The sequence below is a fragment of the Hyperoodon ampullatus genome (assembly GCF_949752795.1).
Source record: "Hyperoodon ampullatus genome assembly, chromosome: 14".
NCBI classification, from domain to species: domain Eukaryota; kingdom Metazoa; phylum Chordata; class Mammalia; order Artiodactyla; family Ziphiidae; genus Hyperoodon; species Hyperoodon ampullatus.
The window spans coordinates 70,919,732-70,933,500 of record NC_136927.1 but is presented as its reverse complement, the minus strand read 5'-3'; the positions used below and the strand labels follow the sequence as shown (position 1 = coordinate 70,933,500).

The window sequence follows — 13,769 nt, the reverse complement described above, 5'->3', positions numbered from 1 at the left end:
TTTGAGAAGACAAGTGATAATTTTCTGACATTATTTTGAAAGACTGATTCTTGCTGCTCTGTGGAGAATAGACAGAAGGAGGAAAGGGTAAAAGCAGGGAAACCAGTTGCGAGCCCACTGCAGTGACCCAGCAGAGAGACAGCGCTGACTCACCCAGGATGTGGCAGCGGCGGTGGAGAGAGGTGGCTGGATTCTGGGTGTATCTTAAAGATAGAGCCAACAGGATTATCTAACACATTACATGTGGCCTGGGAGAGAAAGAGAGGAATCAAGGGTGACTTCAAGGCTATTACCCAAGCCACTGGAAGGATGGAGTTGCCACCAGTGGAGATGGGAAGGCTGCAGGTGGGACAGACTTGGGGATGAGGAAGGAATGGGGAGTTTGATTTTGAACTAAGATGTCTATTAGATATCTTAGTGGAGATGGAAAGCAGGTAGTTGGATATATGAGTCTGGAATTTGGGAAAGAAGCCTGGACTGGGGAGAAACCTTTGGGAGCCATTGACACATAGATGATATTAAAAACACAGAATTTCAACTGTGAGATGTCAGAGCACGTTTCATAGACCAGGCATTGTACTGGACTCTAGAAACTGAGGAGACAAGAGAGAGTCCTTGCCTTCTGGGGAGCTTAGAGCTTATCCTTCGAGATGGGCATATAAACTAATTATTTCACTGTTTGGTAAAATGTCACGGTAGAGGTATCCCCAGAGTGCTATCAGAGCCCTTGGAGGTGGGGTGCATTAAGCCTAGCCTGAGGATGGATAGCCAGTGGCTTTCTGGAAGACATAAAGCCTAAGCCAAAGCTTGAGAAATAGGAGGGAGCAAAGAAGAGGATGGGGCTGAAATTGTTAGTAGGGGCAGGCAGGGGGTGTGGACAAGGGGATTTGGAGTTTATTCCGGGAGCAATGGGGAGCCACTGAAGGGAGCAGGATTCTTTTAAGCTGGATTCGCATTTTATTTTATTTTATTTATTTAACATCTTTATTGGAGTATAATTGCTTTACAATGGTGTGTTAGTTTCTGCTTTATAACAAAGTGAATCAAGTATACATATACATATGTTCCCATATCTCTTCCCTCTTGCGTCTCCCTCCCTCCCACCCTCCCTATCCCACCACTCTAGGTGGTCACAAAGCACCGAGCTGATGTCCCTGTGCTATGTGGCTGCTTCCCACTAGCTATCTATTTTATATCTGGTAGTGTATATATGTCCATGCCACTGTCTCACTTTGTCCCAGCTTACCCTTCCTGCTCCCCGTATCCTCAAGTCCATTCTCTAGTACGCCTGCGTCTTTATTCCCGTCTTGCCCCTAGGTTCTTTATGACCATTTTTTTTTTTAGATTCCATATATATGTGTTAGCATACGATATTTGTCTTTCTCTTTCTGACTTACTTCACTCTGTATGACAGAATCTAGGTTCATCCATCTCACTACAAATATCTCAATTTCATTTCCTTTTATGGCTGAGTAATATTCCCTTGTATATATGTGCCACATCTTCTTTATCCATTCATCTGTTGATGGACACTTAGGTTGCTTCCATGTCCTGGCTATTGTAAATAGAGCTGCAATGAACATTTTGGTACATGACTCTTTTTGAATTATGGTTTTCTCAGGGTATATGCCCAGTAGTTTAGTGGGATAATCAAGACAGTATGGTACTGGCACAGAAACAGAAATATAGATCAATGGAACAGGATAGAAAGCCCAGAGATAAACCCATGCACATATGGTCACCTTATCTTTGATAAAGGGGGCAAGAATATACAGTGGAGAAAAGACAGCCTCTTCAATAAGTGGTGCTGGGAAAACTAGACAGCTACATGTAAAAGAATGAAATTAGAACACTCCCTAACACCATACACAAAAATAAACTCAAAATGGATTAAAGACCTAAATGTAAGGCCAGATGCTATAAAACTCTTAGAGGAAAACATAGGCAGAACACTCTAGGACATAAATCACAGCAAGATCCTTTTTGACCCACCTCCTAGAGAAATGGAAATAAAAACAAAAATAAACAAATGGGGCCTAATGAAACTTCAAAGCTTTTGCACAGCAAAGGAAACCATAAACAAGACAAAAAGACAACCTCAGAATGGGAGAAAATATTTGCAAATGAAGCAACTGACAAAGGATTAATCTCCAAAATTTACAAGCAGCTCATGCAGCTCAATAACAAAAAAACAAACAACCTAATCCAAAAATGGGCAGAAGACCTAAATAGACATTTCTCCAAAGAAGATATACAGATTGCCAACAGACACATGAAAGAATGCTCAACATCACCAAACATTAGAGAAATGCAAATCAAAAATACGATGAGATATCATCTCACACCGGTCAGAATGGCCATCATCAAAAAATCTAGAAACAATAAATGCTGGAGAGGATGTGGAGAAAAGGTAACACTCTTGCAATGTTGGTGGGAATGTAAATTGATACAGCCACTATGGATTCGCATTTTAGATGCAACTATTTGTCGTAGATCAGAACAGGGAGATCAGAGGCAGGTAAGGGGCTGGGACAGTAATTCAAGGAAAATGTGGGTTTGCCTGAACCTGGAGACTGGGCCCCGAGCCTAGACAAGCCCACACACATTCTTTCATGTCGAGCCATAAAATCAGCTTGCTCTCTTTAGCATGTAAACTTGAACCTCTCAATGTATATATTTTAAGTTCGGTGACTTGAAATAATGCATGAATGGTCCTGAATTGAGAGTCAGAATGCCTAGATTTAAGCCCTGTCTCTTTCATTAACTATCTGGGTGACCTTGAGCCAGTTACTCCCCCTCTCTGGGCCTCCATTTTCATATTTAGGCAATGGGCGTGAAGACATTGCTCAGAGTGATCCAAAGAGTGCTTCTGTCCATGATACGTTGGGAGTCTCAGTGGGAACTAATTGTCCAGGCCAGCTGGATCTCCCATCCCACCTGTAGCTCCACTGGACCCCACTCTCTCAGGCTACCATCCCCGTAGTTATGTCTCAAGTACTAGCCACGGTGATTGACCAGGGACCTTGGGTTCCTAAGAACTCAAGGAGGCCTAAGGCAAATTAACTGCACTTCCCATACATATCTGAGTCTTAGAGGCTTTCAATCTTGACTGCACATTAGAATAACCCAAGGAAGTTTTAAAAACACCAACACCCGGGCCATCCTTCAGACCAATTAAATGAGAATCTCTGGAAGTGGGATCCAGGGATCAGTATCTCTTAAGCTCTCCAGATGACTCTAATGTACTTTCAAGGTTGAGACGCTGGTCTGAGGAGGCCCGTGGAGTCCCCAGCACGTGCCCTGCTTGTGTCCACAGACCCTTCCCCTCACCTCCTGTACTTGCTCCCAGTCACATCCAATGCCCCTGGAGGCATGTGAGGACCCCACAAATCTGCCCTGCTATTGGACCACAGTCACATTAGAGTCAAGGGACTTCTTCACGTGATCCTGGACTGCAGAGTCTTCAGTCCTACCTCCCCCAGCACAAATTCCCCCACCTTCCCCAGTTACAAACCAAAAATCCTAAGCATGCCATCAAATGCTAACAGATGTTGGCTGGAGAGTGGGATTGTCTGTGAGTCCTAGAACGCCAGCCACTGTCATGGTCAGATGAGTATCAAGTTTGGGAAGGATGTGGAGCAATAGGGTGAGGTGACTTTGTGATGGTGAGAAGGAAGAGAAGCATGTTAATCCAGTCCAATCCAGGCAGCCTGTCATCATAATGAATAGAACAAGCCCAGTAGGGAAACCAGAAGGTATTGGTTACTACAGCTCCATTAAGATTATTTAAGGCAACAAGGAACAGCTGTGAGGAATATGATGCAGCCTAATGAAGAGCAAACATTTGTTCATTTTCCAGCTCTGGGCAGACACACCATGTGCATGGCTTGTGTGGGGTGAGACCAGTGTTGCCATCTTTCTCTTAGTCATCTAAGTGATGGTGGGCAGCCTCCCAATGGAGTGTAACCAAGGAGATGGATGCTTCAGATCTCCCCAGGTGCCCTCTTCTCTGCTCAGAGCCACCTGAGCAGAGACAGAGCGGACCTCCTGCTTCTCCCACAATTTTTTTCTCTCCTCAGTTGGTAAAAGAGTCCCAGAACATGCCACTGCAGGTGATCTCTGAGAGATTCTGGTCCAGCTTCTCAATTTGCAAATGAGTGATTCTTGGGTAGGGGCATGGGGAATTAGTGGCAGAAGCCCAAATCGTGAAAGGGAAAACCATGGTTGTTCTCCAGCTCTGGAAACTCATAATGACCAAATTAGAAAGACTTGACTCTGCTGGCTCATTTCATTCCACTCACCATGGATTAAAATAAGGAGAGGGCTTCCCTGGTGGCGCAGTGGTTGAGAGTCTGCCTGCCGATGCAGGGGACACGGGTTCGTGCCCCAGTCCGGGAAGATCCCACATGCCGTGGAGCAGCTAGGCCCGTGAGCCATGGCCGCTGAGCCTGCACGTCCGGAGCCTGTGCTCCGCAACGGGAGAGGCCACAACAGTGAGAGGCCCGCGTACCAAAATAAATAAATAAATAAAATAAAATAAAATAAAAATTAAAAATAAATAAAAAATAAGGAGAAACTGGGCCTTTTCCAGAGGTGGCCAAAAGGCATCAGGAACCGTGTAGTTTCAGACTTGGAAGTTTTCCTAGCAAGAAAGAGCTCATGTACAGGAGACTATTAACCGAGTCCTTTCCTCTGAGCTTATTTTTATTTTTCCACTTAGTATTCTGTTTGTAACCCAGCAAACAATATTTTCTGTTTATTTGGAATCCTCCCCAACCAAGTGAGCAATTTTCAGGTGGTACCATAGAAAAGTGTCTCAAGTGAGGGTTAAGACGTGGTTCTCAATCTGCTACTGATATGCTGGGTGGGCTTGGACAAGACTCTTCCATCTCTGGGTCCATGTTTCATCTTCTGTGACATGTGTGACTACATAGCATGGACTCCTGAAGGCTGATAATATATGCTGGTACTTCATTTGGCCAGAAACACTTACTGAGTACCTTACACTGTGTAGTTTACTGGAGATAGTTAGAAAGATACAGAAAGAAAATAAAGACCCTACTTTGAAGGAAGCTCATGGTCTTACCACACCCTGTAATCACATAACGGAACTCTAGTTAACATGCTTTGTAGACCCATGAGAAAGGGCGGTCCAGGGTGAATGCAGGTTTTTGTCATTTAGTTTTGCTTTTTGTCAGTTATTGCTGCCAGCATCAATCAGAAGCTTTCTAAAAGATGAGACACTGGGCTTCCCTGGTGGCGCAGTGGTTGAGCGTCTGCCTGCCGATGCAGGGGACGCGGGTTCATGCCCCGGTCCGGGAAGATCCCACATGCCGTGGAGCAGCTGGGTCCGTGAGCCATGGCCGCTGAGCCTGCACATCCGGAGCCTGTGCTCCGCAACGGGAGAGGCCACAACAGTGAGAGGCCCGCGTACCACAAAAAAAAAAAAAAAAAAAAAAAGATGAGGCACTGAGCTGAAGAAAAGGAGACGGCTGGGTAGAGGAAAAGCCTGTGTGACAGAGTGAAACAGAGGTTCAGGGGCTCAGAAACATAAAAGAGCTGAAATGTTGCAAGCCAGCTCTTAGACAGGAAACAAAGATGCCTGTCTATGAAAAAAGAAAAATCAAAATGAAACTAGTTGGGGAGACAAATAGGAAGTTTTCACAGTTTTCCTGAACAGAATTAACAAGGTAAATCATGGCCTTTGACAGTCCACCCCTTAACTCTAGCTGACTTCAAGTTTAGGGGAGAGCTGTTGACCCAGAGGCACCCTCCCAGAAACTCATGCATGCAGATGGAGGAAATGTGTGGACAGGACCAGAAGTCTGTAGCCTGGAATGGGATGCAGGGGTCCCCCCAGGTTATAGGCTCAGAGATGGGAGGAATAGATGTACCCTAGTATGAGCTTTCCCATCAAACTATAGGCCTCTTGGAAGTAGGGCCAGCGTCTTACTCATCTCTCTTCTCTGAAGCATGTGGAAAATAGTATACTAAATATTAATGTAATTGATTTGCAGAGTACTGGTGAAAAACTTTATGGTTAAGAATAGTCCCATCAACGAAGTGAGAGAGTGGCATGGACATATATACACTACCAAATGTAAAATAGATAGCTAGTGGGAAGCAGCCACATAGCACAGGGAGATCAGCTCGGTGCTTTGTGACCACCTAGAGGGGTGGGATAGGGAGGGTGGGAGGGAGATGCAAGAGGGAGGGGATATGGGGATATATGTATACATATAGCTGATTCACTTTGTGATACAGCAGAAACTAACACACCATTCATTGTAAAGCAACTATACACCAACAAAGATGGTAAAAAAATAATAATAAAATAAAAAGAGTAGTCCCATCCATTCTAAATGTAATAGTTTGCATCCACCAACCCTAACCTCCAAGTCCATCCCTCTCCCTCCCCGCTCCCCTTTGGCAACCACAAGTGTGTTCTGTAGGTCTATGAGTCTGTTTCTGTTTTGTAGATAGGTCCATTTGTGCCATATTTTAGACTCTGAGTCACTTTGCTGTACCACAGAGATTGGCACAATTTGTAAATCAACTATACTTCAACTTAAAAAAACTGAAAAAAAAAATAATGCCATCCAGAAATTTAAAAGGCAGTATTTCTTAAAGAAAGACACTGACACAGAAAGACCCTCACATCGTGGGCTGTCTCTGTAGGTGTATAGAGTGTCTTCAGAGTGAGTCTTCCCCAGGAATTTGCTGTTTCCAATCACCTTCCTGCCTAAAACAGTGGTTCTTAAACTGTGTTATGTGTCAGAACCACCTGGAGTTAGTAAAGAACATTGAGACACAGGCTCCTGGATGCAGGACAGGGCCCAGGCCTCTGCATTCTACCAGATTCTCTAGAAAATCTGGATCCCTACCAAAGTTTGAGAACAGCTGACCTAAACTTTGTCATTTAAAAGAGATCTCGTAGCTTTCAGTGGGGCCTTTTAAAGGGTGCTTTGTGACTCTATGCAGATAGACACTCAACTGTTCTGCTTGTTCCAGACTCCTGTCACAGACAAATACCCCCATCTTGCCACCCTCCGATTTTTGACTCAACATTCCCAGAACTCATAAATTACCGTCTACTTAGTGGCATGGCACACAATATATTTGCTCTCCTGATGCCACTCCGAGTAGATGTCATTAGGCATCCTCTCCTGCCTTCTCTGTCCACATTTATAATCCCTAAGGTGTGTGCTTTTCAGCAGAGAAGCAGGCATTTGTTGAAAGCGTGGTCTCTGCCAGGGCCACCACTAACTCATACAGCACCTTAGAGTGAAATAGCAAAAGGTACACCTGTCTCAAGATACTTGACTTTATCACCTTGCAGAAGATGTTCATAATATATACAGAAATCTGTCATGCCTACCAGATGAATGGTGCTCCCTTAGATTTGGTGCTCTTATGTTGTGCACAGCCTGTACAGCCATCCATGGTAGCCCTTGCCATCCACCAACTAGCCATGGTCTTCAGTAAACATGGGTATTTACTGAGCTCATGGACCTCAGTTGAGACCAGACCTTAGGCTTCCAACCGCCCATAAAACTCCTTCTCACTCCCTTAATACTGTGTCTTACCTGTGACCAGGTTGTCCCAGTTTTCCCAGGATGGTCCCAGTTTTAAACGAAAGTTCTACATCCCAGGAACCCCTTTGGTCTGAGGCAAACCAGGAAGGATGGTGCAAGGATCCCCCCTCTTTTGTCTTGTGACAATAATCTGGATGTTTCTGCTCAATAGGAGGCAGAGAATGAATTCTGGGGGTGAAACAAGGGGGCTGGATAGCATATCCTTGGGATGGAAGAGTCTGAACACCTGCCATGTGCCAGGCATTGGGTTAGGTGCCTACAGGCATTATCTCAGGTAATCACTAATCATCACAAAGCTCCATGGGGTGTATTTTTTTTCATTTTTAAATTCATATGCTGCAAAATTTATTTGGGGGTCACACGGTATACAATTGTATGAGTTTTAACATTCATGGAGTCACATAAACACCAAAACAATCAGGGTACATAAGAGTTCCATTGGCAAAAGAATTCCCCATGCTGCCCCTGTGTAGTCAAATCCTTCCCCCACACCTAACCTGAAGGGTGTATTATTGACTTAATTTTCAAAAAAGTTAATTGAGACTTGGAGTGGTAAAATGATTTGCAGTAAAAATATCCAAACACTCTAGTCTGTCTTCCTTTTGCAAAGCCCTGCCTTTTCCCTCTCAGATGCACGGCAAGAGGTGTTTCTTGACGAGATAGATGTGTGAAAGACCCAGGTAAAATGGCTCCTCCTTTGTGAAGACTCTCTGGGATCTTCCCTGCATCAGGAGAGTGCAGTGGTAGGTGGGGTCACGGAGAAACCCTGGCAGGCCAGACTGATCATGGAGGAAGCAGGCCCTCGGCTGTGCCCTGAAGCATCAGCCAGGAACTGCCTGGTCAGCATTCCCTGGGCCTGGTTTTGCTACGCCCCAGGGCATATCATATCCAATTATCTCCAGGGATACAGTCAAGCCAAAGGGAGTGAGGAGGGCCTCATAGCTGACAGAATCTGCTGAGGTTAGTGGGTGAACAGGTAAAGGAAATGGAGCAGGATACTCTCAGCCATAGATTGGAGGTGAGCTACTCTTGGAAACTCTGTGTTCTGATGTCTCGCTATCTGGGGCCTAACTCAAGGAGGCTTAGGTACAGAGAAGAGTGTCCAGAGAAGGATGGCAAGCTTCAGAAAGGACTTTCATATCTCAGTAGGGCCAAACCAACAGGTAGGAAGAGGAATCAGCCAAGCAGACATCAGGGCCAATTCTCAGTTCTAACAAGAAATTGAAGTAGTAAGGGGGGAAACCGGGCTAGGTTGCAGAGTCCTGTGACTCAGCATAACAGGTCAGAAGAAGCCTGTGACTTGTGGTCGGGGGATCTGAGCTCCCCACTGGCTCCTGCAGGGGACGGTGGGTGGGTGGGTAGGTGGAACGCCTACCAACCATAAGAAGAGTTGGTCTGGGACAGGTACCAGATGATAATCTTATCCTAAAGTCTATGAAGCCTGTCAAGAAGGATACAGGGAGGGTTTAAGAGACAAGTGCTCTTAGCCACTTGTCACGATGCTGGTACTGGCTTCGCCTCCTCGTTTTTAAAAATGTCCAAAGCATCCCCATTGACTTAAAATAAAACTCTCATTCTTGGCCGTGGTCCACAAGACCTCAACTGAGCACCACACCTTCCCCATCCACATGATGTGTCACTTATATTCTCTCAGCTCTGTAGAGCCTCCCTTCAAGTTCTAGAACACACCAAGCTCGTTCCATCTCAGGGCCTCTACACTCATTGTCATCCTGGAACATGCTTCCCTCAGCTCTTGCCATAGCTGGCTTCTGCTCATCATCTATTTTTCAGCTCAAATGTGTCAACAGGAGACCAGTAGAAATACACCTGGAGTTGAATAAGCTGGATTTAGGAACTGTGGGAAATCTCAGGAAGAGGGTGTCAGAAAGGACTCATAGGATGTGCACTGTGTTAGGTGATTTGGGGCTTTGTTCTAGATTAGACACCCATAGGAAGTGGTAGGATTGGGTACCTTAATAAATCTTAACTCTTAGAAGGGGGAACAGGCTCGAGGCTACAGCTGAAATTGGCAAAGGAGCAGCGTCACTCACGTGAGCCAGGATAGGGGGTGGGTTGTTGGTGTTTTTTTTTGGGCTTGGGCAATATTCCTGTTTGTGTTTGGATATGACTACAGAGTGGTCTAGTTTTAGCCTTGTTCCATCCTGGTCTCAGAGGAGCTTTGTCTGGTGTTGGCATTCTGTGGAATTGCTTAAGTTCAACAGGAAAACACCAAGGTCCAGCTGGGAGCGCCAAGCCCGCTCCTGGAAAAATCCTAGATAGTTGTGATGAGTGGCACGTCTCCGTGGGAGATCATGCAGGCTCCTGGCACAGTCTTGGGAGCCTCTGTGTCCCCCTGGTGGGGGATGAAGGAGAATGTGTGGGCCCGGGGGCTGTGATGATGTTGACAAAGGCTGAGAGGCAACACCTCACGCAGCTGCCCAGGAGTGAGTGGTAATGACCAGCTCCAGGGGCTGCTCTTTCCCTTCTCAAATGCCACCTTTTCGAAGAGCTCTGCCCCAGCCACCCTCCCTAAAGGGGTGCCCTTTCCAGAGTCACTGTCTATCCCAGGACTTTGTTTGTTGCCTCTGTAGCACTTGTTTTAAACAATAATTATCTTGTTTATTGTTTGCACCTTCCCACAACTAGGACAGAAAGTCCATGAGATCTTGTCTGCCGTGTTCGTTGCTATTATTTCTAGGACCTAGCATAGTCCTAGAAGCCAGATGGGCATTGGAAAAGGAAGGAAAGAGAGAAGGAAGAAGGGATGGGGGGAAGAAGGGCTCCCTTAATGTGCATTCTTGGGTGAGTCATTTCATGTTTTCAGACCTCACTTTGCTGATCTGTAAAGTGGGGCAATAACATTCTCAAAAGATCCTTTCAGATCTGCCTTTTGAGGAGTCTATGAATACCACAGCCCAGACCTCCAGAGATGCAGACATCCCCCCATACACCTTTTAGGACTTATAAAAAAAAAAAAAAAGGAAAAGAAAAATGACTGCCTTAGAAAACAACACTGTGGAAGAGTTGGAAACATTTCCACACTAAGAGAAGAGTGTAAAAATAGAGCTCAAGGGCTTCCCTGGTGGCACAGTGGTTGAGAGTCCGCCTACCGATGCAGGGGACACGGGTTCATGCCCCGGTCCGGGAAGATCCCACATGCCGCGGAGCAGCTGGGCCCGTGAGCCATGGCCGCTGAGCCTGCGCGTCCGGAGCCTGTACTCCACAACGGGAGAGGCCACAGCAGTGAGAGGCCCGCGTACCACAAAAAAAAAAAAAAAAAAAAAAAAAAATAGAGCTCAACACTCTAAGGAGAAGAGAATGAGGAAAGGGTAGTGGAGATTAATGATGGGTGAATATAATGAGATGGCAATTTTGGTTCCAGAAGAATGTGATTAGCTCCTAATGACTGCCAGCATTCCCTGGTCAATCTACTGTAACTAGCCACTAATGCAAATATAATCCCCCTCGGCTGCTCACTTTGAAGACGGAGATGAGACTCCCTTTCATACTTTTACCCCCTCATATTTTTTTCCTTCCTGAGATTATCCCCTATTAGGTTGCAGCTCCCTAAAAATGGAAATGGATGTGTGATCACAGTCTGCAAACTAAGGGGTCATTACCACTCACTCCTGGGCGGCTGCGTGAGGTGTTGCCTCTCAGCCTTTGTCAACATCATCACAGCCCCCGGGCCCACACATTCTCCCTCATCCCCCACCAGGGAGACACAGAGGCTCCCAAGACTGTGCCAGGAGCCTGCATGATCTCCCACGGAGACGTGCCACTCATCACAACTATCTAGGATTTTTCCAAGGATATCTTCGCACTGGGTTTATCCTGAAGAGCATGGCCTGGATGTTGAAAGGACTCCCAAACTGTGCCATGTCAGGACTCTGAGGGTGGACAGGGACGTTCATTAAACTTCTGCAGTGTCGTGGTGCAGAGGATGCATACATACTCTGTGGGGCCCCGTGGATCAGGGCAAAGGCGAAGTACATGGAGGCAGAGTACACAAAGAAATGCCCAGAGGGTCTGTCCAAAAGTGAGGCAGGAAGCTTTATGGTGTAGTGAGCTCTCCATCACCAAGAGCATCCAAGTTTGATGGTATCCAGTGAACAGATGTTAGGGATCAGCTTATCAGCTGCCTGGAAGGCCATTGTGGAAGGGAGCACAAACAAATTATTTTCAAGGCCACTTAGACCTCTGAGATTCCAGGATCTTTGCCTCTGTATGCACAGAAGCCATCTCACACACTATTTTTTTTTCCATCTATCCATCCATTCATTTATTCAAAAGGGGTGATTCAAGCACATATGAAATACAAAGCCAGTATTGGGTTATGAAGATACAGACATGAATAAGATGCTACCCTTTACCTGGAGTAGCCCATCACCAGGTTGGAAGACAAGACATTCAAATGATCAGATGTAAAGGAGTCCAGCTAATAATAGAAGTGACTGACTAGCTGGGGATGCAGTGGGATGGTGGGAAAGTAAGCAAGGAAGGTTTCACAAAAGAGAAGATGCTTGAACTGGGTTTTGAAGGATATGTAGGAGTTTACCAGCCAGACTCAGGTGGAAGAGAATTTCAGGCAGAGGGAACACTGTGTATATAGTCAGTCTCAGAAGTCTGTAACACCTGAAATTGTCTCTGGCATTGTGTTTAGTTGCTAATCACTGAAATATTGTTTTAAGGGTAAGAAATGAGGCTGGAGGGGCTTATGGGGTGAAATCATTAAGGACCTTGTACTAAAGAGTTTGGAATTTATACTGAAGTGACAGTGGCCAGGGGAGTAACTGGGTCCTATCCACATATTAGAAAGATCTCTCTGATTATACAGGAGAATGGATTGGAGGGGACAAAACCAAGCAAGAGGAGACCTGTGGGAAAGTATTTCTCCAGGTAAATTCACTATTTGCAAGAATCATGGCTGCACATTAGAATCACCTGGGGAGCTTTAAATACTCCTGATGCCTGATTAGACTCTGATTTAATGGTCTGGGGTAGGGCCTGGGAGTTTTAAAGCTTCCCCAGACAATTCTAATGTTCAGCCATTACAAAACCTTAATCTAACTGTAACCTGAATCCTGGCACATAATGAGTAGCCAGCAGATTTTTTTGCCCCAAAAATGAGTATGAAAACATGCAGAGGGTGCTATTCTCGGTTTCATAGCACTTTAGGTGGCTATTAGATGAATAGTGGCTTTTATTACAGAGGGTTTCAGGCAGAAATCCATCCCCAGAGTATCAGCTTAAACATCAAGAAGTCTAATGCTACCACTGAGACAAGCACTCCCCACCCCTGCAGAGAACCAGGAGTATATAGGCCTGGCAAGTTGCCTGAAAGAGCTGGAGCTACCTGGCTCGGGTGAGAGGATGAGGCCAAGGGCTGGAATCTGGGTTCTAAGAGTTCCATGCCAAAGCACGAACCATTTGTGGTCTGCAGATGGTCTGCACTGGTGACGAGGGATGCAGGGTGACGGTCAATTATTATGAGTAAATACAGGATGAGGAGGGGAAAAAGGAGAAACAAGCCGTCCATTTGCAGAACGAGCACGCTGCTATCTCCATAGCACTTTTCCACACTCAGATTTAGGGCAAAGCCTAGAACCTGTTTTGCTTCTCCTCCAGGGTACCAGTCTAAGGGTTTCTGACACACAAAGAACAACATTCTGATCAAGTAATTGCTGGGAAGGCACTCTGTTCCCCCAGTCTAAAACCCTGGGCAAAACTAAGTTAGAGAACATGGCTTAGCCTAGGCAAGGACCTCTCACCCCATCTCCATTCAGTCTGGTATGGCTAGGTAGCAGAATGGGCACCCATTCTATCCACCCAACCACTGCACAGATGAGGAACATGGTCATGCTTCTAGAATAAAGGTCAGCAAACTACAGCCACAGGCTAAATCCAGCCCAACACTTGTTTTTTGTAAATCAGGTTTTAGTGGAACACAGACATGCCCATGTGTTTGCATTGTGTCTAGGATTGTGTTCTCTCTACAACGGTGGAGTCGAGTATGAGTAGTTGGAACAGAGACTGCGTGGCTTACCAAGCCCATGCTGCCTGTTATCTGACCCACTACAGAAAAAGTTTGCCGACTCCTGCTCTAGAAGAAGACCCACCCAGGCTGGCTTGGAAGAGACATGGGAGACCGGAAGCAAGAAAGGGGGAATCACA

At 45.8% G+C, this 13,769-nt stretch overlaps 1 protein-coding gene across 10 annotated transcripts in view; it reads left to right on the top strand.

Annotated features, from left to right (window-relative positions):
* PTPRT (protein tyrosine phosphatase receptor type T) overlaps window positions 1-13,769 on the top strand; it is a gene marked incomplete at both ends in the record, with an annotated part of 1,101,453 nt that overhangs the window by 1,003,166 nt on the left and 84,518 nt on the right. Inside the window, one exon of one of the 10 annotated variants that reach the window (XM_079719318.1) lies at window positions 12,411-12,494. The exons of the other annotated variants lie outside the window; for them this stretch is intronic. Coding sequence (XP_079575444.1) covers window positions 12,411-12,494 — 84 coding nt within the window. The remainder of the gene's footprint in view (window positions 1-12,410; window positions 12,495-13,769) is intronic. 10 annotated transcript variants of the gene reach the window in all.